Raw genomic sequence first — 27241 nt, 5'->3', positions numbered from 1 at the left:
AGTTTGATAGGGATTGCACTGAATCTGTAGATTGCTCTGGGTAGTATAGTCATTTTCACAATGTTGATTCTTCCAATCCAAGAACATGGTATATCTCTCCATCTGTTTGTATCATCTTTAATTGCTTTCATCAGTGTCTTACAGTTTTCTGCATACAGGTCTTTTGTCTCCTTAGGTAGGTTTATTCCTAGGTATTTTATTCTTTTTGTTGCAGTGGTAAGTGGGAGTGTTTCCTTAATTTCTCTTTCAGATTTTTCATGCTTTGTGTATAGGAATGCAAGAGATTTCTATGCATTAATAATTTTGTATCCTGCTACTTTACCAAATTCGTTGATTAGCTCTAGTAGTTTTCTGGTAGCATGTTTAGGATTCTCTGTGTATAGTATCATGTCATCTGCAAACAGTGACAGCTTTACTTCTTCTTTTCCGATTTGGATTCCTTTTATTTCTTTTTCTTCTCTGATTGCTGTGGCTAAAACTTCCAAAACTATGTTGAATAATAGTGGTGAGAGTGGACAACCTTGTCTTGTTACTGGTCTTAGAGGAAATGCTTTCAGTTTTTCACCATTGAGAAGGATGTTTGCTGTGGGTTTGTGATATATGGCCTTTATTATGTTGCGGTAAATTCCCTCTATACCTACTTTCTGGAGGGTTTTTATCATAAATGGGTGTTGAATTTTGTCGAAAGCTTTTCTGCCTCTATTGAGTTGATCATATGGTTTTTCTTTTTCAATTTGTTAATGTGGTGCATCACATTGATTGATTTGTTCATATTGAAGAATCCTTGCATCCCTGGGATAAATCCCACTTGATCATGGTGTATGATCCTTTTTATGTGCTGTTGGATTCTCTTTGCTAGTATTTTGTTGAGGATTTTTGCATCTATGTTCATCATTGATATTGGCCTGTAGGTTTCTTTCTTTGGACATCTTTGTCTGGTTTCCATACACTTTTTAAAGCAGGATAGTTATAGGATGTTCACGTCTTTTTAGGGAGCTTCTGGGATTTCTCAATCACAGATATACACAAAGGTTTCAGTTATCCAACAGTGATACCTTTTGTGGAAATGTAGAAAACAACATTGTACCATGCAACCCCCCAGCTTTATTGACATATAATTGCCACTTAGCATTGTGTCATTTTAAGGTGTACAGTGTGATGATTTGTTATACATATGTATTGTGGAGTGATTACCACAGTAATGTTAATCAACACATTTATCACCTCACATAGTTACTATTTGTGTGTTTATGATGAGAACATTTAAGATCTATTGTTTTACCAACTTTCAAGTATGTAATACAGTCTTGTTAACTGTAGTCACCATGCTGTACATTAGATCTCTAGGCTTATTCACCTGGAAGTTTGTACCCGTTGACCAACATCTCCCCATTTTCCCCATCCCCTAGACCCGGACAACCACCAATTTACTCTCTGTTGCTATGAATTCAGCTTTTTTAGGTTTCGCATGTAAGTGAGAACATGTAGTATTTGTCTTTTTCTGTCTGACTTATTTCACTTAGCAGAATGCAAGGGCTGGTTCTGCTGTCCTCATTTGTGAATGACTCTGTTCTAATATTGATAGAGCCATCCATAGAGTTATTCATTGTAGCACAACTGAATTTACATTAATTGCTATTTTAAATATTTAAAACTAGGTATTTATAAATAGGTGTGCTTTATTCAGTAGCTCTTGTTAATTTGTGCTAAGTAATGCCAAGAAAACATCATTTAGTGATAGTTGGGGCTTTTATTGGTTTGTTTGGCTTTTTTTTTTTGTTTTCTGTTTTGCATGTATTAGCTTGGGAGTCAGTATATCCCAAACCTAGTCCTACTTCTGATTTTCCAAGGAGCTGTGAACAAGAATCCTATTTTTTTTTGTTGTTATCTTAGCTTCTATTAAAATGGAATAGAAATGCCTAAGTTATAGGGACATAAGAATTTTAAGAAACTGTAAAACTCTCTGCCAGGCTGTAAGAGTCACAAGGTAGTAGTAAGAAAAACATCAGGATTAGATTCAACATAGTTGGATGTTTTAGTGCTATTTGAGTGTAAGTGAATATATTTGAAGAAAAGAATTTTAAAAAATTATCTTTATGTGATAGGTGAATGAACTATTTATTCTCCAGTCAATGTTTAAAAAATTTTAGGTAAACTTAGTGTGTAGAACTGAAGAAACCCCTATACTTGTCCTTAGTGTTTTTGCAATAGTGAACAAGTTGGTGAAATTAATCCTACAATATAATAAATATTTCCATTCTACTAAAGACTTTTACATAAGATATTGTAAATAAGGTATTTTCGACTAAGACTGTCTCAGTGCTGGTGTAGTTCTTTTCAGATTGTTTAATATGTTGCTTGCCTTTTAGGAAATCATGGATAGAATTTATAAGAATGTTATGAGCAAAGTCCAAGAGATGAATTATATCCAGAAAACTCTGTTCAAGATAGGGTATGATTACAAATTGGAACAGATCAAAAAGGGATATGATGCACCGCTTTGCAATCTGTAAGTATGTCTCATAGACTCTGTAGTTTGAGCCTTTAAATCTTTTCGTGTTTTTACATCTGGAAGATGAGTAAGTAAATGACAAGTTAATTTAGTTTGAGCATCACCACCATGATCATAACGTTGAATTTCTCTTTTATTCACTTCTAAGCCTCATTGCTTGTATAGCAAGCAGAGGACCTTGAACTCTGATCTTGGCAAATTAACAAATTTTAATAATTGAGTACATATTTAAGATTTAATTATAATATTTGGTCTCATGAAGAAAAACTAGAGTAGACTTTTGTGCCAAGACAATTGAGTTTAAAAATATCATTTCTAACTCAAAAAAGTGATTGTCAAGATTTATTTGGCGTGAAGGTTTCTGATTTATTGTATTCATAAAATAGCATATTAAGTGTATGAATATAACGGTTATTTTAAATGTGGTGCTGGGGAGTTGAGATGGGGAAGCATTTTTCATTGGAAGGGAAATAAGATAGATGACTAAATGTTCCAAAGATAACTTTACATTTTTTCCTTTGAATCATCCTTATCTTTCATTTACTGTGTGTCAAAGTAGTTTCCTGACACCATACATTTTTCTTTTTGCCTTTTTAAGTTTTTCTGGCATTTTTTTCAATGTGTTACTAGTTGTTGCTTTGTTCACCTCTCATTATCACAATGGTCCTGAAATATAGGTGTTCAACCAAAGTTGAGAAATCTTTTCCAGAGCCTATAAATTAGTGTGTCACCAAGAATAATCTGTGCATATATTAAAAATCATTTATCGTCCGTTTTATCAAGGATACTGTTTAAAAAGGTGAAGGCTCTGCTAGGAGGGAATGTCCGCATGATGCTGTCTGGTGGAGCACCCCTGTCTCCGCAGACACAACGATTCATGAATGTCTGCTTCTGCTGCCCGGTTGGTCAGGGTTATGGACTGACAGAATCGTGTGGTGCTGGCACAGTTACTGAAGGTAAGCATTTTTAATGTGGCAAATAATTATGTTAATTGATACTGGTAAGGCCAATTTGCATTGCCTTTGGGAACCCTGGTAACTTTATACCTCTTAAGTAATATCAGATTCAATGAAAATCTACATATTTTAGTTTTAGAAGCTTGTAGTTGAGTCATGTGTACCCTTTATTTTTAAGCCTCGTAAGTACTTATGACACACTGTCAGTCCTGAAAGTTCTGCCACCCTGGTCTTGTAATCTTCTTTCTCTAAATGATCACTTCCTCGGAGAACTGCACTCTTGGAATAAGGTATCACTTTTGTGCTCCCTCTTGAATCTGTATTGCTGCCCTGACTTTCTGTTGTTTGCAACAGCCTATAGCAGGGTTTCTCAACTTCAGCACTGCTGAAATTTTGAACCAGATAATTCTTTACTGTTGGGAGCTCTCCTGCACATTGTAGGATGTTTAGCCACTAGATAGCTGCCAGATAATATGACAACAGTATAACATCTTTAGATGTTACCAAATATCCCTTAAGGGGCACATCACCCTAGGTTGTGAAACAGTGGGGTATAGTAATTTTTTTACTATCTCACTTTCACTTTAAACTTATGTCCGAAGTCAATGCCATTATCCAAAACCACCTTTCCATTGCCAAATTGTTTGACAGTGTTATTACCATCCTTAAAATCATTCAGGGCATTAGCTTTGAAGTCATCTGATTGTTTATTTTTAATATCTTTAACTTTCACCAGATCTTCCCATTTTTTCATTGCATTGCTCCCTCCGCTGCCTGCCACCTTTGGCATCTAACCTTTTATTACTTCACACTGCCCTGTGGTATCAGCCTTTCAGCTGCTGTGTCTGCCTCTATTATATTACTTCTGATTCATCCTCTATTCTTCTGTTAGACACATCCACCTCAAACACTGCTTCATACCTGGTGAACGTAGCTTTCAAGATGTCCAACCTGGCACCATTGTACCTCTTCATCATTATTTGCCACCTGTGTACACACCAGGGTTCTTGTTTCCAAATAAGCCAATCTTCTTACTCTCTCTTGTATTTTCTGTTCCCTTCTCTTGCAGTGCCCTTTTTGCTATCTGGTCACAGCCATCTTCTCGTGTGCAACTCTTCAATTAAGTGTTTCCCAGACATTTCATCTTACATTGATCTTTCTAGTCTCCAAGGTGCTATTGTTCTCACCATCAGTACCATGCAGTTTAGTATTTAAAAGTGCTCTTAATTATTTCACGTGCTTTTCTCTCCGGGTAGTTTGTTTGTAAGCTCATTGAGGGCAGGGTCTCCTTACCTTTAATGTGTTTTCCTCCCAATGTTTAATATGATGCTAGGTACATAATAGGTTGTCCATCAATACTTGATTACTGCCAGCGATAATCACAGACTACAAAAGGATAATATAATCATCATCATCATGTTGGATAATAGCTGCTAACATTTATTGAACACTTTTTTTCTTGCCAAGGAGTGTTAAGCACTGTCCACGAATCACCTCATTTAACCCTCACAGCATATCCCTATATGAAATGGGTTCTGTTATCATCCCCTTTTATATAGATGAGGAAATGGAGGTTTAGAGAAGTTAAGTAACTTGTCCAATTTATACATCCGATCAGTGAGTTGTAGAGGAGGACTTCCAATCAAAATCTGTCTTAGCAGAATCCTACGTAGATAATGGTGGAGCCAGCTCTCCTCCCTTAACAGATTTTTATACTTAATTATCCGAAATATAGCCATGAGAAGCCAAAATGATGTACCAACATTGAAATCAATTACATTGTTAAAATGAAGCTGAAGGGACTTCCCTGGCGGTCCAGGGGTTAAGACTCCATGCTTCCACTGCAGGGGGCATGGGTTCGATCCCTGGTCAAGGAACTAAGCTCCCACACATTGTGCGGTGCGGCCAAAAATAAATAAATAAATAAATAAATAATGAAGCTGAATTATTGAAAAATGGTCACGCTTTGCATTCCTCTCACTATGGCCTCTTCTTTTGTCGTCTTTCAGAATCTGGCTCCAACTTTAATATTCCTGTAATCACATTAGTGGGAGTCTGAAATGTGTTACATTAATTAATATCTTTGTTGCTCTTTCCCTTATAGTTACTGACTATACTACTGGCAGAGTTGGAGCCCCTCTTATTTGCTGTGAAATTAAGCTAAAAGATTGGCAGGAAGGTAAGCATTTTATGACAAGCTCTAGTGTTTCTAGATATGCTAAAAACTACCGCGAGCCTCTAGACTTCCACTTTTAAAAAGCATTAGGTTGTCTGCGGTAGCAAGCGAGTCTTTGCTGTTGCTTGTTCCCTGTGCTTTCTTTTTCTTCAGTAACATTGTTAGGTTCCCAAGAGGAAAGGGAAATCTCTAGAATCTAGGCATGATGATTCTGAACTTGGGAATACTCGATGGTAAAGAGGAAAAAATTCTTAGCGGGGCATTCCCTGGATTTGGAGAAGGATGTATATCCTATCTTTTGAAGCTAGATTTTGCTAGTGAGTAGGTTTGGGCTGGGAAATGAAACCCCATATTTTCAGGGGATAGAGTGACTAATCACACACACACATAGCCCCCAACTCCTTAGCACTTGACCCCAGCAAACATTTTTTTTAAAGAGAGTTAACTTTTATTAAATATGGGTTCCAGGCAAAGGACTAGACCCTTGATGTGAATTATTTCATTAACTTCATCAGCTGTTTGTAGTGAGATAGGCATATGCAAATAAACCCATAGACTGACAAACAAGTGAATTAAGAGTTACTTAACACACAGCACATTCGATGGCCAAGGAAATTGAAATTCAGAGACATTAATTGCACAGCTAGTAAGTGGCAGACCATGAATCATACCTAGAACTGTTTGACACTAAAACTGATGCACTTTCTACCATACTTTGCTGTCTCCTAAATCACATCCCTGGTTTGGCTCAATCAAACTTTTGGTAAACAGTGAATCACCATAGGATTTTGCAGTGGAGAACAAGCTCTTGGCAAGATCTTATATCAGAAAAGATACCAAGGAGAGAATTATTTTGAAGACATTTGCCTGGACCTGACTCCTGGTACATCCTGAAGTTTAGTAAGGAAAAAACAGTTCCACTGGATTACTCAAGAGGCAAATGGGAACCTTGTGGAGGAAGATAAAAATAATGGATTGGGTCTGAACAAGGAGTAAGAAAATCTCAACCTTAATCCAGGTTTTGCATTTAATTCACCAGTGCACCTTAAACTCACTTAGAAAATTTGCTATTCCAAACAACTAAGTGAAAGGAGGAAGTTAACAAACAGCATTATGTAAACGATATTAAGTAATTTTTTACTGGCTTTTCAAAAACTACCTACTTTACTCCCTGTCTTATCCATATGGCCTTACAGCCTCACAGAGAATGTAGCAATGGGGACAGATTTTCACAGAACCTGGCATAGAGAAGAGTGGTTCCTACTCTTTAGCATGCATGAGAATCATCTAGAAAGCTGATAAAGCACAAATTCCTGGACCCTACCTCCAGAAAGACTCATTCAGTAGATCTGAGGAGACCTGATAATTTGTATTTCTTTTTTTTTTTTTTTTTTTTTTTTTGGCTTGGTCACTGTGCATGTTATTCAGTTCACATACAGACAGCAAGATCCATGTATTGCTTAGAATAGAACCATTTAACCTTCAGGTATTTTGGAATTTTCCAGCTTTTTTTTTTCACACACACACACTGTATTTTATTTCGACAAGAGATAAATAAACTGACACCAAGCATTGTAAATGGATGACCACAACAAAAGCAACAATGATGGCGATTACCAAACACGAAACACGCTCGTACTATGTCATAATATTGACATTCAGTCCAGTAATCCTCCACTGTAACAGCTCCTTTACCTTGCAGTGAAAATTGATTTGGACCACGGTTAAAGATTTGATGAAAGTTCATAATAATGTAATTGACAAGGAAATTTAGTGATTTCTGAGATATACATTTTAAAGTAATAACTAGAATCATGACTTATAACATTATACCAGAACATATAAGATTTTTAGAAATTTCGTGTAATGTCTGAAACATTTATATTAACATATTTCCATACAAATAACCCAAAGAAAGTTTAGTATTAGTTGTTGTTTCTGTTTGTTTTTTTATACTGCAGGTTCTTATTAGTCATCAATTTTATACACATCAGTGTATACACGTCAATCCCAATTGCCCCCAGCAAACATTTTTATAGTTGAGAATCAATTGTCCAGCTATTTGTATAGTTTAATTTTTATAAGTAACTGCAGAAGGCGAGCCACTTAGAGGAAACCTGTGCTTTACAGACACTGGTGATAATCTGCAAAAGTAAAGCAGTCTTCCTATGATGAAATTGTGAAAAATATTAAACATATTCATTAACTGCAAAATAATTAATAGCCTAGCCATGCCAGATAAAGGAAGAGTAATTAAAAAGCTTAAGATTTTCTTTTATTTTTTAAAAATTAATTAATTTATTTATTCATCTTTGGCTGCTTTGGGTCTTTGTTGCTGTGCGCGGACTTTCTCTAGTTGCGACGAGCGGGGGCAACCCTTCATTGCGGTGCGTGGGCGTCTCATTGCGGTGGCTTCTCTTGTTGAGAAGCACAGGCTCTAGGTGCGAGGGCTCAGTAGTTGTGGCTCGCAGGCTCCAGAGTGCAGGCTCAGTAGCTGTGGCGCACGGGTTTAGTTGCTCTGCAGCATGTGGGATCTTCCCAGACCAGGGATCAAACCTGTGTCCCCTGCGTTGGCAGGTGGATTCTTAACCACTGAGCCACCAGGGAAGTCCCTCTTTAATTTTTCAATTTGGTATATTTGACATACAACATTGTGTAAATTTGAGGTGTACAACATGTTAATTTGATACATTTACATGTTGTAATATGATCACTGCCATAGCGATATTTAGCATCTCTATTACATTACATAATTGCCTTTCTAGTGGGTGGGATAGTTAAGTTTTAGTCTCTAAACAAGTCTGATGAATGTAGTACAATATTGTTGTGTGTAAAGAGCCATAGGCTGAACCTTTAAAGGACCAGTTACCTCGTAGGACACATCCCTTAGGTTGTTTGAACCCAAGAAAATGAATGAGCTTCGTCTGACATAAATTTGAAGTTTCGAAAAGTGTTTCGCCTATGTGACTTTTTATTATGTGCGTTACTGTGGTGCTCTATGAGCAAACAACCGTTCCTTTTTAAATACCACACTGAAAGGCCAATTTTTTTCCCAAGCGTTTTACATCTCGGGAATAAGTCCTCCTTTCTCCCATGGTAATGCCTTTCCAGTTTTAGAATGAAAATCTTAAAAAATATAGGGAGTATGTGTCTATGTATATTGGGCATCAGCATCAAAATTGCTTTACTAAATGGGTGATTTATTAAGCAGTGGAATCAGAGAAACAAGGTATATTGTAAAACTTGGTAAGGAGAATTTTGCCTTTAATTTTTATTTTTCTAATTTTTCTGGTACTGGGCCTTAACGTCAGTTTTGGAGAGTGGGTCCATATTTGGAGTTTTCCTTGCTATGAAAGAACCTTTGCTTTATATAGTAAGAATGAGTTTAATGTTTTATGTACCGTGGGTTTTGTCATGCTGAAATATTGAATAGTTTTAAATTTGTAACTTACCTATGCTCTTTGATTAAAACCTCCTTAGAATATACCTGAAACACATTTGATATCAACATACTAATAATTTACTTCTAACAACTTCAAGTGTTGCCCTTCTTGGGAGTGATTTTATCTTAACAGAACTCTATGAGCCCTAAGCTTTAATGATGTTCTAAGTGTGAAATTTTATGATCCTGGGAAATATTAACTAATATGCTCCCGTAAAGTGAAGTAAAATTTGATCAGCAGAAAAATAGTAGCAAAGGATCTTTAAGAATTAATACAAGTAAATTTGTTTTAGAACAATAACTAATTTGCTTTTATGACTTCCAGGTGGTTATACAGTTCACGACAAGCCAAACCCCAGAGGTGAAATCGTAATCGGTGGACAGAATATCTCCATGGGATATTTTAAAAATGAAGAGAAAACAGCTGAGGATTATTCTGTGGACGAAAATGGCCAAAGGTGGTTTTGCACTGGTGATATTGGAGAATTCCATCCCGATGGGTGTTTACAGATTATCGGTCAGTGTATTCTCTTTTTGTGCTTTTCTTTCGTTTTTGCAACTTCCACATATATGAAAGGTAATATTGGTCAAGTCATTAATAGGGTTGATGATTGCATTGGTTTAAACTTTAGAAAAGTTATTTAACTTTGGTCTGTGCTTCTCCATCTGTGAAATAGGGACAACAATACTGACCTGGTAGGGGTTTTGTTAGGATTAAATGAGTTGATACATGTAAAATGGTGAGAGCAGGGCAGTGCCTTGCACCTTACTAAGTGGTAGCAGAAGCAGCATTGGGGTAGGGAGGGTGGGCAGGAAAATAGCAGTTGGCAGTGAGAAAACAAAAATTGCTCAGAAGAGGTTTTCTGTGCTTCTTTGTTTTGTTTTCTTTTGGTCCACTATCGATACATTTGGTTCCGTATAACCATCTACTGTAACATACCCTATTCTAGGCCTTCCTCACCATTTACCTCCCCACCCAAGAAGCATTGTGGACATGTTATTTTCCATAGTGGCCATTTATATGACTCTAGCCTGGACTCTTAGAAAATTATATTATCAGTCCTCAACACTAATCTGTTCTTCTGAGAATGTCAGTTGGCTTGCCACTGCCCTTATTGAGCCTACTGAAATAGACTAAGTTCAAAGCTACTCCAAAATAGCCCTTACACTACTCATTTTAATCAGGCAAAAGTTAAAAGTTTGACTAGCCGATAAGGACCACTCTGTTGGGTCCCATTCAGATCCTTTCAAGCCATAAAATTTCCTCAGTCATTATCTCTAGTGGTCCACTTAAGCCTGTCTCTGGACCCATATGTGACCTGAATATAGTTAGAGATTTCCTGGGAAAATTGGTTCTTCGCCTAGCAGTTTGATCTGCTAGGGAAATTCCCAGGAAACATGGCTCAGTCTAGAACCAGTAACTCCCCCACCTACACCACCACCACATTTTCCCCCTTGATCCTTAATTGTGCTGGAATCAAAGGCTGGCTCTGTTGGCATGTGGACTGGGTTCCCAGCCTATGGGTAGGCAAGTCAGCACTCACACAAAGGATGTAAGGCAACCTGATGATGTGCCATCCTATGCCAGCGTGTTATTAGTGCACTGTCGTTTTAACAAGATAATGACAAATCTGGAAAATGGGGAATTAACATTTATTGACTGTGTTCTTTATGTCAGACATCGTGCTACATGCCAGTATGAGGTAGGCATCATTATCCCTGATAAAATTTGAGGGTTGGAGCGGTCAAATGACATGTCTAGCATCACCTAGCTAGTAACGGGCAGAGCTACCGTTCAAATCTAATGCCCCAAAGTCTTTGTTCCTTCTATTAAATTCATTATAATATTAAACATTATAGTAAGATATTAAAGCTTTTGGTGTAGGATGTAACATTTTAGCCAGTACTACTTTAACTAGGCATTTTCTTTTTTTTTTTTTTTTTTTTTTTTTTGTGGTATGCGGGTTAGGCACAAGGAGGTTGTTAACAGTGGCTTAATGACAGCCTGAACATCCCTTGACTACAAGGCGTATGCATTTGGACAGTTGATTACCCAGGAAGGGCTCCGGACGCGCAGGCTCAGCGGCCATGGCTCACGGGCCCAGCCGCTCCGCGGCACGCGGGATCCTCCCGGACCGGGGCGCGAACCCGGTTCCCCTGCATCGGCAGGTGGACGCGCAACCACTGCGCCACCAGGGAAGCCCCGGCATTTTCTTTTTAACTGATATGTATATATGTAAAGATTAAGGTGATGAGACGGAAAGAAAATTAGAATTGGATATACCTTAATAAATGTACTTTAGATAACATAACATGCTTCATGACTTACAGATCGTAAGAAAGATCTGGTGAAGTTACAAGCAGGGGAATATGTATCTCTTGGGAAAGTAGAAGCTGCACTGAAGAACTGTCCACTTATTGACAACATCTGTGCTTTTGCCAAAAGGTAATTTTAAAGTTGCATTTGTGTTTCATATACTTCCAGTAAAAGGATAATTGGGAAAAATTGATATAATCATAAGGGAAACATCAAACTTTCAGAGTTGGGGAATGTTATAAATTTATGAAAGTTCTTGAATTCAACAGCTTAAAGGTCATTTGAGATAATCCAGACATTTTAACTATTTACTGGACCACCTACTGTGTCTTGCTAAATACTTAGCTATGCCACAACAGTTATTTCATTTAATATCCATAACAACTGAAACTTAGCATAGGTAGTTTTCCCAAGAGGGTAACACAGCTAGTACAAGTTTTCTAAATAAAAAAACCTGAGAGATTGAACCATTTTCTTTCTTTATGTGTTAATATGGTTTATTTTTCTGGGCTTTATTACTCCCTTTAAAAAATTTAATTATAAAAAACCCAAAACCTAAATTTACCATCTTAACCATCCTAAGTGTACGGTTCACTAGGGTTAAGTATATTCACACTGTTGTACAACCAGTCTCCAGAACTTTTCATCTTACAAAAATGAAACTCAGTATCCATTAAACCACTCCCCATTTCCCCTCCCCCCACCCAGCCCCTGGCCACCACCATTCTACTTCCTGTTTCTGTGAATTTGACTCCTCTAGATACCTTGAATAAATAGAATCATACAGTGTTTGTCTTTTTGTGACTGGCTTATTTCACTTAGCCGAATGCTTCTCAGGATTCATCTACATTGTAGTATGTGTCAGAATTTCCTTCCTTTTTAAGGCTGAATAATATTCCATTGTATGTATAGACCACATTTTTGTTTAGTCATTCATCCATCAATGGACAACTTGGGTTGCTTCTACCTCTTGACTATTGTGAATGATACTGCTATGAACGTGGATATTCAAATATCTCTTGAAGATCCTGCTTTCAATTCTTTTAGGTATATACCCAGATGTGGGATTGCTGGATCATATGGTAGTTCTATTTTTATTTTTTGAGGAACTGCCATACTCTTTCCATTATGGCAGCACTATTTTTTTTCCTTCCCATCAACAGTGTACAAGGGTTTTAATTTCTCCACATCCTCAGTAACATTTGTTTCTACTTTAAAAATTTTTTTTATAGTAGTCACGGTAATGAGTTTGAGGGGATATCTTGCCCCTAAGGATTAGTGATGTTTGAGCATCTTTTCATCTGCTTGTTTGGCCGTTTGTATATCACCTCTGGAGAAATGTCTAATCAAGTACTTTGCTCATTAAAATTTTTTCCCTCTTATTTTTGATTATACCATACAGTGTTATCAGCTGTAATCACCATGTTACACATTAGCATCAGACCCTATTCATCTTATAGCTAAAAGTTTGTACCCTTTTATCAGCCTCCACCCACAGCCCCTAGCAACCACTTTTCTACTCTCTGTTTCTATGAGTTTGACTTTTTTTTTTTTTTTTAAGATTCCACATTTAAGCAATACCATGCAGTTTTTGTCTTTCTCTGTCTGGTTTGTTACACTTAGCATGATGCCCTCCAGGTTCATCAATTTTATCGCAAATGGCAGAATCTCTTTCTCATGGCTCAGTAATATTCCACTGAACATATACACCACATCTTCCATATTCATTCATTTGTTAATGGACACTTGGTTGTTTCTATATCTTGGCTATTATGGACTAATGCAGCAATGAACATGGACCAGATATCTCCTTGATATCCTGTTTTCAGTTCCTTTGGATTTATACCAAGAAGTTGGATTTCTGGATCATATGGTAGTTCCATTTTTAATTTTTTGAGGAGTCTCCATACTGTTTTCCATAGTGCCTGCACCACTTTGCATTCCCACCAACAGTGCACAAGGGTTCCCTTCCCTTTTCTGCACATCCTCACCAAAACTTGTTATTTCTTGGCTTTTTGATAATAGCCATTTTAACAGGTATGAGGTGATATCTTGTTGTGGTTTTGATTTGCATTTCCCTGGTAACTGGTAATATTGAGCACCTTTTCATGTACCCGTTGGCCATCTGTATGTCTTCTTTGGAGAAATGTCTATTCAGTTCCCCTGTCCGTATTTTAATTGATTTTTTTTTTTTTTTTTTTTTTGCTATTGAGTAGTATGAGCTCTTTATGTGTTTTGGATATTAACCCCTTATCATATATGATTTTCAAATACTTTCTCCTATTGTGTAGGTTGCCTTTTCATTTTGTTGATGGTTTCCTTTGCTGTGCAGAAGCTTTTTAGTTTTATATACTCCCACTTGTTTATTTTTGATTTTGTTGCCTTTGCTTTTGGTGTCAAATTCAATAAGTCATTGCCACGACCTATGTCAAAAGAGCTTCCCCCTATGTTTCCTTCTAGGAGTTTTATGATTTCAGGTCTTTGCCCATTTTTAATGGGGTTATTTTGTTGTTGTTTTTGTTGTTGAGTTGTAGGACTTCTTTATACATTCTAGATATAAACCCCTTATCAGACATATGATTTGCAAATATTTTATCCAGTTCCATAGATTGCCTTTTTACACTCTGTTGTGACCTTTGATACACAGAACATTTTTTATTTTTGTTGTACTCTTCGTCTATTTTTTCTTTCCTTTCCTGTGCTTTTGGTGTCATATCTAAGAAAGCATTGCCAAATCCAATGTCATGAATCTTTTCCCCTATGTTTTCTTCTAGGCATTTTATAATTTTAGCTCTTACAGATTTAGGTCTTTGATCTATTCTGAGTTAATTTTTGTATGTGCTATAAGGTAAGGGTCCAACTTCATTCCTTTGTATATGGATATCCAGTTATTTTAATACCACTTGTTGAAGAGATTGTCCTTTCCCCATTGAGTGGTCGTGGAACCCTTGCTGAAGATCATTTAACCATATATGCAAGGGTTTATTCTGGACTGTCTATATCATTGGGCTATCTATGTGTCTGTCGTTATGGCAGTACTGTGGGCTTTATTACTTCTTAATTAAGCTGTAACAAATAAGAGAAATATATATTCAGAATTATGTGTACTATTTCTTTGCATAATTTATGAATAATTGTTCTTAATGTTTTAATTTCTAGTTTATTTTCTAATTTTTTAGTGACCAGTCCTATGTGATAAGTTTTGTGGTTCCTAATCAGCAAAGGTTGACGCTTTTGGCACAGCAGAAAGGGGTGGAAGGCACTTGGGTTGATATCTGCAATGACCCTGCCATGGAAGCTGAAATACTGAAAGAGATCAGAGAAGCTGCAAATACCAGTAAGTAAGAAATGGCTTATCTGTTGATGTCCCTAAAAGTTATTTAATGAGGTCCTGTGCATTAGACTCTTCAAGATGTCTATTTGGTTTGTTTGTTTTAAATTTTTATTGGAGTATAGTCGATTTACTATGCTGTGTTTTAAAAAACCTGCCTCTTAAATATACATAATGAATTTCCATGTTGGAAGGATCTTTAAATGTTATATGGTAGAATAATCTAACTAGTTCTTTATTGCATGTCATAGCATCCCTGCTAGGTGGTCATCTAGTCTGTGTTTGGAATGGTCCATCTTTGTTCTGGTAGTTCATACTAATGTGCCCTGGTGTGAATCTTTTATCATTTACCATTGCGTATACTTACTTGGTGTGGGCCCTTTCAATCTAGAGATCTCTGCCCTTTGGTTCTGGGAAATCTCCATTTACCTTTTGTTGTTTGTTTGCTTTTCTTTCATTGCTTTTCCCCCTCTAAGTTTTGTGTTCATGTTTTTATCTGGGACTACTTTTATATGGTTGTTGACCTTCTACTTTCATCCTCTAATTTTATTATCTTTTTTTTTCCTTTTGTAATCTCTTGTCTTTTTTTTTTTTTTTTTTTTTTTGCTGGGGGTGGGAGGATTGCAATTTATTTATTTATTTATTTATTTTACATCTTTATTGGAGTATAATTGCTTTACAATGGTGTGTTATTTTCTGCTTTATAACAAGGTGAATCAGTTATACATATACATATATCCCCATATCTCTTCCCTCTTGCGTCTCCCTCCCACCCTCCCTATTGCACCCTTCTAGGTGGTCACAGAGCACTGAGCTGATCTCCCTGTGCTATGCGACTGCTTCCCACTAGCTATCTATTTTACATTTGGTAGTGTATATATGTCCTTGCCACTCTCTCACTTCGTCCCAGCTTACCCTTCCCCCTCCGCGTGTCCTCAGGTCCATTCTCTAGTAGGTCTGTGTCTTTATTCCTGTCCTGCCCCTAGGTTCTTCACGACCATTTTTTGTTTTTTAGATTCCATATATATGTGTTAGCATACGGTATTTGTTTTTCTCTTTCGGACTTACTTCACTCTGTATGACAGACTCTGGGTCCATCCACCTCACTACAAATAACTCAATTTCGTTTCTTTTTATGGCTGAGTAATATTCCATTGTATATATGTGCCACATCTTCTTTATATCTTGTCCTTTTTATTTTATATTCTGGCAGATCCCTCAACTTTATCATTGCCTCAGTCTATTGAACTTCCAACTTCCAATATCAGAATTTCAATTTTGAAGAGTTCTTTCCTGCTTTCTTAGTGTCCTTTTAATAGCATCCTGTTGCTCTTTCATGGGTGCAGTCATCCTCTGAGGATGTTGAAGGGATTCCTTTTATGAAGTGTCCTTCTCCTGTTACTGTTTCTGTTTCCTTCAAGTTCCACTTTCTGCTTGCTTTGGTCAGCCTCGCATATATCTGCTGATCCTTGTCTGTCCATTCATATTTGAGAATGAGGTTCTAAAAAGCTGTTTGGAAAGTTTGCTGGGCTTCACTGAAAAGTTATTCAAATGTTAAGTGTCTTGAGTCATTCCACGTCTCCAGAGGAGACTTCTGCAGCCTCTTACCTGGGGGATATTAGCATGACTGCCAATATTCTGGTAGCCAAAAATAAAAAGGGCATTGGAAGGGGCCTGGGGCGGGGGTGGGTAGGTCTTCCCCTCACTGAACCCTTAGGTTTTCAGCCTTACTCCCTCCCTCTGTTGTAAGTGTCCTGAGTCCAGAGTCTCTCTAGTTCAGTTTTCCCAAAAGGTAAATCTATCTCCAGCCTGGTTGGGGAAGAGCAGGATGAGGGAGAACTGTCCTGTGAACAGATGAGGGCCAGCCCTGCTGTTTTCAGCATGCCCCTCATCTCTGTCTTCTGTCCCTCAGCTTCTGTCTGCGGGCTCGGGAGGTTGGTTTGCCTCTTGTTGGTGTTCTTTGATGTGGGCAGTTAGCTTTTAGCCCTCTTGGCTCCCAGTCAGTTACTGCTGGCCTGTTTGCTTGTGGTCTTCTAAGATTTTGTTGGGCCTTCTCACCCAGTGTCCTCTTTTTCTCATTTCTATGTTTTCTTTGTGGTTAATACCTTTTTAATTTAAAAAATTATTTTTAAACTGTTTATTTTCCAGGGGAGCAGAGATAAACTGTGTAGCCTTCATTGTTTAATTGGAAGCGATTAACCTAGTTTTAACCTATTGCTTTCCCTCCTAAAAAATGAAAATATCATTTTTCTGATTACAGGTACCTGTATTCATTATCAAGTACTGGACAATACAGAAAGTTTAAAGGAGGAAGTAAAAATCACTTGATAGTAGTTACCTTTGGGTGGTGACATTACATTCTGTTATATATACTTAACTTACCAACGTCATCGACTTTCTTCTAAGTCAGTAGATATAGAATTGAATTACCATTTGTTTTTAAGCTACATAGTATTCCAGTATAGGAGTGTCCACTTAAGTCCTTATTGTTAGACTTTTTCCCTCCACTGTAAACAAATAGAATATATATCTTTTATTCTAATTTATTTTCTTATGTAATTATTTTCTTAATATGGATTCTTAGAAATGGAATTTCTGAGTCAAGAAAAATGTATATTTTAAAAGCTTTTTTTCCCTTACGTTGCCAAATAACTCCCTCTTTCCCCAGAAAAACTGGGCTAGTTTATACTCCTGTCAGAGATACATGAGCACACCTATTTCCCTAACTAGGCTACTATTATTTATTTTTTAAATTAACTACTTGGGTTCCATTTTGGTTAAAAAATATAGTTTGTAACATTTGTTAGCAAGTTGAAGTTGAAAAACTATGTTCCCCAAGAGGAACATTCTTCTAGTTAACTCTGGTCACTGTAAAGTTTTAAATAGCAGTTAACCTATTAACATAATCTGCAAAGTAAGTTACTGTCTAAGCATAAAGACAGTAGCTTAATTTTTTTCTTAAAGTTGGTTTTGTTAATTATAGTATTATTGACATATCACACTTTTTAATGTTAATATCACCAGGCTTCCAGAATTTTCTTTGGTACAAATCCTCATTTTTTTCTTTAAATGTAGTATTTTAAAAAGTATTTCAGCCAATAGGCTGTTATTCTTAGTCACACTCTCTGAACGTACTAATGGAGCAGAATGTGACTTGAATAATTTGTCATTGAATATTCACCTGTGTAAAAGCAACAGTGGGGGAGGTTTTTCAGGCTGGAAAATGGAATAAAATTCTAGGACCTGCTAGGCCTACGTAACTTTCCTGTGCTTGGATTGAGGCATGAAATCGAACAATTCACGATTTGGATAATGAACACTAATCATGAGCTAAATCTAAATAACTCATAAGCTTGTCTGTGCCACAGAAGATTTATTTTGCTAAGCTTTTGCTTCAAATTATAATTTCAGAGACTTAGGGCAACAAGTATAAAATAGTTTTGATTGTATTCAGTTAAATCTGCCTGAAATCATACATCGTTCATAGCAGGCCTCTTCATGTTTTAAATATAAGTGCAAGGTATAGGTAGTATCATAAGAATGCAAAATAATGGTTTTGGGGTGATTTGACAACTAGCAGTGGCTAGAGATATTGACATTTGCTGCCACCTGCAGGTCACATTTCATAATGTCCTAGGTAATTGTGATAAAATGCCACGTGTAAAATTGTTTTTGTTTTTTTCTTCCCCTAATCTTTTTCACTTGTTTGCAATTTATAAATTTATTCAATTTATAGGTAACTGTGTGATTGCCCGTTGCTCTCTATAGCTTGTGGTACTAAATAGTGTTTAGGAGTTTCCAAGACTATGAAACCTCTAATGCAGCATTAAAACCAAAAATGCTTAATTTGTTTGTGTGCAATTGAAATAATGTGCTTGCTTTGTTCCATTGTTGTCAGTGTTTCTGGAATACGACCTATGTAAGTAGGTAAAGTAATATGAAATAAAAGGTTTTGGAGCCAGATCAATATTTGAGAATTTAACTATTCCCTTGAGATCCAAATGTGACCTTGTTTCAGGCACCTCTGTATAACTGAGCTATAATCTATCATCAGAGTAGATATGGTTAATTTGAACAAGTTTTATATTCCTTTATTTCCTTTTTAGGCATTACTTTTAGGAAGTTGGTTCTAAGTAATTTGAAAGATTACTTTTCACACTCAGCTTTATATTTTTCTCTTATTTTAATGAGAAACTCGCTAATTCACCCAAGCTTTCGTAAAACTCAGACTAGCATTAGAACAAAAACTTCATTGAATTTGAGTTCTTTGTGCTTATCACTGAAACCAAGTTGTTTCTCAAGTTACCTAGGCTGTTTAGCAGTAGTTTTAAAACATGCAGATGTTTGCTTCTTCGAAATTGCTATTTTAAATAATTGCATATAAAATAAAGCTCATCTGTAGATTAACATTACTGTTAGTAGGCCTTCAGAATTTTAAGGATGACCTTGTATTAATAAGTAACTTCATTGAATATAATTTATTGAATTTAAAATTATTGAGTACTGTATGGATTGCTTCTATGTCCTTATTTTCACCATTTTCTTACATTTCTTTCAACATGTGTTGTGTTGTCTAACTCAAATCCAATATGTGCTGCATCAATTCTTATATCATTTAAGAGTATGAAACTCACAATCCCCCTTTTGATTCTTATTTGAATTACAATAAAGCTTATGAAGAACAGTTGTCTACAGGCTAATTTTCTGTAGAATGAATGAATAAATATGTATGTTCCTTGAGGGCTCAGTGTAGCCTATGGATGGCAGTGAACAGAACAAAGTCCCTGCTTTCATGGAGCTTACATTCTAGTAGGTGGCATAAATATATAATATGTGGGGTGGCGATAAGTATTTTGAAGAAGACATAGCATAAGAGGATACAGAGAGACAAAGGGACTTCTGTTTTGTTAGGAGTGGTCAAGAGAGTCCTCTCTGAGGCAGTGGCATTTGAACAGACACCTGGATGAGGTAGGGAGGCGGGCCATGCAACTACAGCGGGGAAGGCCATCCCAGGCAGAGGGCGCAACAGATAGAAAGACTCTGAAGAGGAGGGTGTCTACATATATATTAGGAAAAAAACCCTGCATAGTCCAAAACCATCCAACTGAAACAATTGATGTGTACTTTGAGAAATATAAAATGAAATTGTAAGGTGGTGGTATCGTTAATTAACTATAACATACCATTAAATTTGTCTTCATCACCTGCGTCATCTAGGTGAATCCTGCAAAATTCATGTTTTATTGTTTCTCTCTCTCCCACTCGCCCCCATTTTCCCAACCCTCGTCACTCTTCCCCCTCCTTTCCCCTCTCTCTCCCTCTTTCTCCCTCTTTCCTACCCCCCCCTTTCTCATTTCAGTGAAATTGGAGCGATTTGAAACTCCAATCAAGGTTCGCTTAAGCCCAGAGCCCTGGACCCCTGAAACCGGTTTGGTCACTGATGCTTTCAAACTGAAAAGGAAAGAACTGAAGAACCATTACCTCAAAGACATTGAGCGAATGTATGGGGGCAAATAAAATGCTGCTCTCTTATTAAAGTTGTGCAGGAGGCGGCCTGGTGGTTTTTCAGTTCTGGAGTTTTCAGCCTTGTTGAGCTGCCTGTTAGAATGTAAAGTGTATCATTCTAAAAACATGGTAATAAAAAAACAAAACCCAAAGTGATTAAAATAGTTGTCGAGTCTACTTTGACTTAGTTTTGCATAGTTCTAGTGAAGCTGAAACTGAAAAGTTATTTCCCTGTAGCTGTGTTATTAATTTTAGAGCAAAATTTCTGTTTTTAAAAATTAGCCTAAGATATACTTGTTTCCTTAAAGAAAAAATATTTAATGTTGAACAAAATAAGTTGGAGCTGGAGTAGAATGTAGTTTGAGGAAATTTGCAACTTCCAATGTCTATTGTCTTCCTAGTTCAGAAGATGCTCAAATATTAAGCATGACCAAAAAATATATTAACACTACTCAAAGCAGAAGTGCTGCAGGGCTTTAAAATTCTTTTCCAACCATTTGTCTTGAATCATAATATAATATACAGAATCAAATAATACCTTGGAAACCATTTTAGCATTCATAATTGTTGTGTAGGTTACGCATAGAATCATTATAATATTGTGAATAATTACAGTGCCTGAAGTAAGAATAAAACAATATAAACACACCAAAAAATATCTAGTAATATATTTAAAGGGAAATTCAACTGCTTTTTTGAAACTTGGAGATGTAAAATCAGTAACTGTAATTATTTGAATGACTTAAAAGTACATCTTAAAAAATGCTGAACATTGCGTTTCTGTTTGTTCAAAATAAGACAAGAGTTAAAATAATAGAGAGTTAATCAAATTTTAACAGGAAGCATTTTCTCTGTTAGAAAAGGTGATGAAATCATAAGTATTTAGAATTCCAACCCTTGCACAGCACTGAACCTGGGAGAGGATTTAGACTTTGAACTTATCTTTGATAACAGGGATTGATTTTAAAGTGTATTAAATCACACTTGTAATTTACAGTCTGTTTGCTATTGCTGATTTGATTCTTGATCAATTATTTGTATTACCAAAAGCCTTTCATTTTGCTTTAATTTTAGCAAAAGCGGGTTATGATGAATGACTTCCCTACTATCTTGTTTTAATCTATGAATGATTAATTAACTTGGATGAGGTTTGGGAACTTAAAGGGAAGAACATACTGTTACCACTTTTTTTCTGTTTGAGAAGAGTTCAGAAACTGGAAATGCTGGATTTGGGAGAAGGGAAGTTACTCACTAAGGGACTGATACTTGGGCAGTAACTTGGTATGTGGGCTTCTTTTTGAATCTTTAATTAAAATCTGGGATTATATATCCCTGATAGGTATTCACACTTGAACCATAGTTACTGTAAAAAAAAAAAAACAAAACAAAAATTCTTAATACTGTTATTCTTTGCACTTTTTTCTTAATCATTTTATATATATATATATATATATATATATATATATATATATACACCTATATATATATGTTGCTTACATTGCTTTGTACAGATGTGGGCCACCACTGCAACAAAACACATTCTGTTTGCTCTAGAATATTTATAAAGAAAATATTTAAATGTTATGTATATGGTGGTAAAAGGAAAAATCATCTGGTGTTATTATAAGCAAGAATGGAGGTTTTTGTAAAGAATGTTCAGTGTTCTGCAATGTAAAATTTGAAGCAAGGTCTCCCTGAGTTATGTGTATGTGAGTATTCTCATTCTTCCCAACTTGCCTTCTAAGAGTGAAAAATCATTCTTACCAAGTAGACTACTATTCAGCTTCCACTGTTCCTGGCCCACTGTTGATCCTCTAAGGATGATGTTCATAGACTTTTTCAGTATGTGAGTCCCCTCCTTTTGGAATGGTGATTTTAAATGTGTGAGTGCATGCGTACTCAGATATTTGAACCCTCAACTGCTCCCATCTCCCAAAAGCTAGAACACTGCCAACTAATCTGTTGTATGGGTCCTTTAGAAACGCATAATTAACACTTAAGGTTGGGTGCTGCTAATTCTTTGCGAAAATCCAAATATTGTTAAGGGACCAGGGAGATGCCACTACCCCCTGAGTTTTCCTCAACAAATATACGTGTTTATGTAAACAGATCTTTCCATATTCATAGTGACTTTTCAAGTATTTGAGCATAAAGATTTTGATCCTACATTTTTATACCTGTTTAAATTGTTCACTGTTATTATTACATGTCAGCCATCAAATAAAGTTGTACTTAAAAATTTTCCTACAATCATGTACATTTCTAAGTCGAACACTTGTGATTTTTGCTTTAATTACATGAAATTACCTTGCCTCCTTGATATTTGATATTCGTATTGATTTTTTTTTTCTGGAGTGGAGGTATAATTGTGTCACTTTTTGGAACTGAGATACACATGAATGATTCAAAAAGTCAGAAGTTAAGGAGAATAATGTTTCTTTGGTCATAAAGACTGATTAATAATCCTTGCCTATATTTTCCTGATAGCATGTGACAGATGTTTCCGGAGTAACAAGATGAGAACAGATTAAAGATTGTGTGGTATTTGGGATTTGGAGAGAAATATTTTCAAATGTAGTTACAAATTAGAATGTATTCATATTTCTACTTTCTGTTAAAATGCACGATTGCAGGATTGTTACTTAGGTTTTCATGTTTTCCTTGATGAAAAGCTTCGTTTGTTCTGGTTTTTAAGTTTGCACTCGAATCTTAAGAAATAAATCCACCCACGTTATCAAGCCAATTTGTGCTTAATTGTGCATCAAGATAAAATCTGCAAGTTTGAAGAATATTAGCCAAACTTTTAAACACATATTTCAGAAGTACTCCTCTCTAGGTTTATAGAATTGCATTAAGCAGATAACCTGGGTTGTCTAAATCATATCCATTAGTTTGGAGGATTTGAACCCAAAGCTGTTAACTTTCGTACAGTTAATAGAGTAGAATCCCTTTGCAGCACTGATACTGTGGGACAAAACATAGTCATGTTGTGTGGATTATTAGTACATGCTAATAAATGGTAACTGTTCCCTTTAGGCTAATTAAAATTTAGGGAGAAATTAATTTATCTGAGTTATACAAGGGTGTATGTAAAATGGTATTAGAGCTCTGGAACCATTGCCTCAATCTATTTCCTGGCTTTGCCACTCACTCGTTGTGTGACTTTGGGCAAGTTCATTAACATCCCTCCACTGCGTTTCTCCTTCCTGAAAAATGGGGTTGATTGATAAAATAGGATCTACTTCAGAGGATGGTTGTGAGGATAAAAATGAGTTAATCCATATAAAGTGTTTAAAACATAGTAAACATATGTTAGCTGTTATCATTATCATTGTATCCAGGTAACATTCATGAGTCAAGTTATTTAACATATTGGTTCGCACCTCAGGGCCTTAAAGGACTGCTTGCCCCTGAAGACTTTGAAGAAAAACTTCTGGAGTTAGAGGTGAGGAGACCTGGGCTCATTCTATCACTAGTTTTGTAGCCATGGACAAATCTCAAAATACCCCCCTTAGCTTTAGTTTCTTCTTCCTGTATGAGAGAGAGAGAGAGAGAGAGAGAGAGAGAAAGACTAGACTTCAAAGAAGATGCTCTTTGTAAAAAGGGAAAGATGAATGACAGAAGAAATAGGGAGTGTAATTGTCCCTAAGGCCCATCACATCTAGCTTTCATATTTTGATTTTGCTGTCCCAAGGTGATTTTTGGTTTTATTTTTAATGATGCCCTAGGTCCCAAGTTTCCTATAGGGATATGAGGCTGTGGCTGATGCCATCACAAGAAGTGAGGATTCTACTAGGTACAAGGAGTTTCTGTTACTCTCATGTTCTCTCTTTTTTTTTTTTGTTTTTGTTTTTGTTTGTTTTTTTGCGGTACGCGGGCCTCTCACTGTTGTGGCCTCTCCCTCTGCGGAGCACAGGCACCGGACGCGCAGGCTCAGCGGCCATGGCTCACGGGCCCAGCCGCTCCGCGGCTTGTGGGATCCTCCCGGACCGGGGCACGAACCCGCGTCCTGAACCCGCGTCCCCTGCATCGGCAGGCAGACTCTCAACAACTGCGCCACCAGGGAAGCCCCTCATGTTCTCTCTCTTTAGAAATCAGAGTTGTGCACATATAATTTAAATCAGTGCTTTCATTTTTTTTTTACTGTGATCCACGATGCTGTGCACACACGCTTATGTGTATATAAAACAATATTTTATGACAATGTTTATGTGAAAAAACAATACTAATGAGACTTTCTATTTCATTTATTTATATGTTGGTTGTCACCCTCTAAACTGATTTCATGACCCCGCAAGATAGTGCTGTCCGATGGAACTCCTGTGAGTTTGGAAATGTTCCATATCTGTGCTATCCATTATAGTACCACTAGTCACACGTGGCCATTGAGCATTGGAGATGTAGTTAGTGTGACTGAGGAACTGAATTTTTCATTTCATTTCCATGTTGGACAGCACGGCTTTAGAGAGTCTGCAAGCCACAGTTTGGAAAGCACAGGTTGAAAGCTATCCTACGATGTCCATGAAAGAAAGCTATCCCCTGCCATCATACTCCCACCTCCTCTACCTCAGTGGCAACCACACTCTTAGACCTCCCAGTCAGTACTAGTACTCTCTTCTTAAATGAGAAGGCAAGGATTACCAAACCTTGGAAGACTAGAGATAAAAGCAAGGAGAAAAAAGCAAATTGAAGTAAATTGGTTCTGCAGGGTAAATAAAGCTTAAAAAAAACCTTTTAAAACTACCATTAAACAAGAACAGAAGACTGCAAAAAACGAATATATAGAAAACAACAACAAAAAAACATCTCTTAGAAATTATAAACATGATGGCTGAAATGAAAATTTCAAGAGAAAGGTTGAAATAGCCAGTAGAGGAAATCTCTCAGGAAGTAGAACTTTTGGAGGGGCCAAATATTTTTTTTATTGTGGTAAAATATATATAATAAAGTTTGCCATTTTAGCCATTTTTGAGTGTACAGTTAGGTGACAATTCACGATTTTGTGCGACCATTATCTAATTCCAAACAGTATTTTTTAAAGATGAAAAATAGGAACAAAAAGATAAGAATATTAAGGGATTAGCCCAAGTGATTCCTCATTTGAATAACAGAAGTTCTAGAGAGAGAGAACAAAAAAAAAAAAAGGGATTACAAGAATTCAAGAAAATTTCCCAGAACAGTGTGGGTGGGGCTTGTTCAAAAAGCTTTACTATAAGTTGATCCCATGTCAGCAGTATTCATAATGACCCACAAGTTGGAATCAACTCTAATGTCCATCAGCAGGAGAATGGACAAAGAAATTGTGGTATATCCATATAAGGAAATGCTACATAGCAAGTAAAAAGAGTAAACTACTACATGCAAAGACATGGATAAATTATGTTCACAGATAATTATGATGTATGAAAGAAGCTATTCACAGTACATTATGATTGTATTTATATGAAGCTCGAGAATCGGCACAACAGACCTATGGTGATAGAATCCAGGATAATGGTTTTCTCTGAAGAGAGTGGTATTGCCTGGAAAGGGGCATGAGGGAATCTTCTGGCATGCTGAAAATGTCCCATATCTTGTTTACATGAGCATCCTGGGTAGGTAGGGTCAGACATGTCTGGCATGAGCATGTAAGATTGATAGTATAGAGGAGAAGTTGAAAGTTGGGTGCATTTGGGTGTGTTGGAGGAGAAGAGGATGAACCAATCGGGTTCATCATATTCTGTCCAGCATGTACTAATCATCAAACTGATCAGTCTTTGGAACAAGTGTGTTTAATTAAGGGTGTGGGAGAACCTGAAAGGTTCATCTGATGAGAAGCATCTTTGTGGGCTTGATTGGGAGGAAGTAGACCTAGGCAGCTGTGAAGTAAGGGACACAGAAAACTTGGGTGAACTTAAAATACCTGAAGTATGTCAGTATATTTCAGTGTTTGCACCCACTTTCAGTCTCAGTTGGGCTTAGTTTTTGAGAGACATGACATCATGTGCCTAAAGTTCATTTCTTACTCTCTTCCCGCTATTACCACCCTAGATCAGACCTTCACCCCTTTTCACCTAGAAGAGCTATACCGACCTCCAAACTAGTTTCTTGGCAAGTCTTTTCTTTCCATCACTGCCAGTATACTCAGTATACTCCATCTTGTATAGAGATCTGCCAAACTTACCTTCTTAAAATACCACCTTGTTGATGCTGTTCTTATTCAAATCAAAATGTCAGCTTGGCATTCAAGTCTCTGAATCAGAAGATCTCTCTTTACCTGTCTTACCTTAACTCCATTCTCTTTCACTTCTGTGTTATCCAATCTGCCAAGCTTATCCCTCCAAGTTGTTCTTTACCCTGGCTGCACTTAGGAATCACATGGGAAGGTTAACAGCAATAACAACGACCAAAACCCAAACAAACAAAAAACAGTACCTGTGCCTCGTCCTCTCTCACTGGCCAACAGTGACCTGTTTGCTAGATGTGTAAATTCCTTTATTAACACCTGTCCTTAGGATTAAACTACAAAATAATTCACAGAAGAGAGGGCAGTCTTCACCGGTTACCAAGGAAGGAGGCTCCTGGATAACTGTTGGCTCCCCTAACCCTCTCCTGTTGATGTGGGATTGATTTTTCTTTTGTGTTGATAGATTAGCTATTTCCTTTGACACTTGAAAACCTGAGAGATTCTGAGAGAATGAGATCTAGAACCAGTTTATTTCTTAGAAGACACTCCTAAGGGTATCAAGAATCAGAAATGGGCTCTAGTGGTGGGACCGCTTGGAAGTGCTAAACATTAACTTTACCTAATTCATATTTTTGCCTTGGGGCTGTGAGAAATCAATAATAAAAAAAGTCAAGAGACTCCTAGGGACAAGGGAAGAGGAGAGAGAATATGTTGACCCATCCATGTATCTCTTCAGAGCGACTTTTGAAGCAGAATTATGAAAATGATTCTTTTGAAGTCAGGTATTTCTTCTTGTGCCCAGCTTTTTCTAGCTCATGGAGTTATAAGAAGCTCAG

At 36.8% G+C, this 27241-nt stretch overlaps 1 protein-coding gene across 20 annotated transcripts in view; it reads left to right on the top strand.

Moving 5' to 3' along the window:
• The window catches only part of ACSL4 (acyl-CoA synthetase long chain family member 4), a 75500-nt gene extending 52523 nt beyond the window's left edge, over window positions 1-22977 (top strand). For all 20 annotated transcript variants that reach the window (XM_055081556.1, XM_024128089.2, XM_024128088.3 and 17 more), the window contains 7 exons: window positions 2370-2509; window positions 3296-3468; window positions 5573-5647; window positions 9412-9603; window positions 11418-11532; window positions 14583-14740; window positions 20094-22977. In XM_055081556.1, the coding sequence (XP_054937531.1) occupies window positions 2370-2509; window positions 3296-3468; window positions 5573-5647; window positions 9412-9603; window positions 11418-11532; window positions 14583-14740; window positions 20094-20251 (1011 nt within the window). In that variant the 3' untranslated portion in view covers window positions 20252-22977. The remainder of the gene's footprint in view (window positions 1-2369; window positions 2510-3295; window positions 3469-5572; window positions 5648-9411; window positions 9604-11417; window positions 11533-14582; window positions 14741-20093) is intronic.
• Window positions 22978-27241: the final 4264 nt, after the last annotated feature.

This window comes from Physeter macrocephalus, chromosome 21, assembly GCF_002837175.3.
Source record: "Physeter macrocephalus isolate SW-GA chromosome 21, ASM283717v5, whole genome shotgun sequence".
Taxonomy (NCBI): Eukaryota; Metazoa; Chordata; class Mammalia; order Artiodactyla; family Physeteridae; genus Physeter; species Physeter macrocephalus.
The sequence above is the reverse complement of the archived record's forward strand: the minus strand, read 5'-3'. Positions and strand labels throughout refer to the sequence as shown.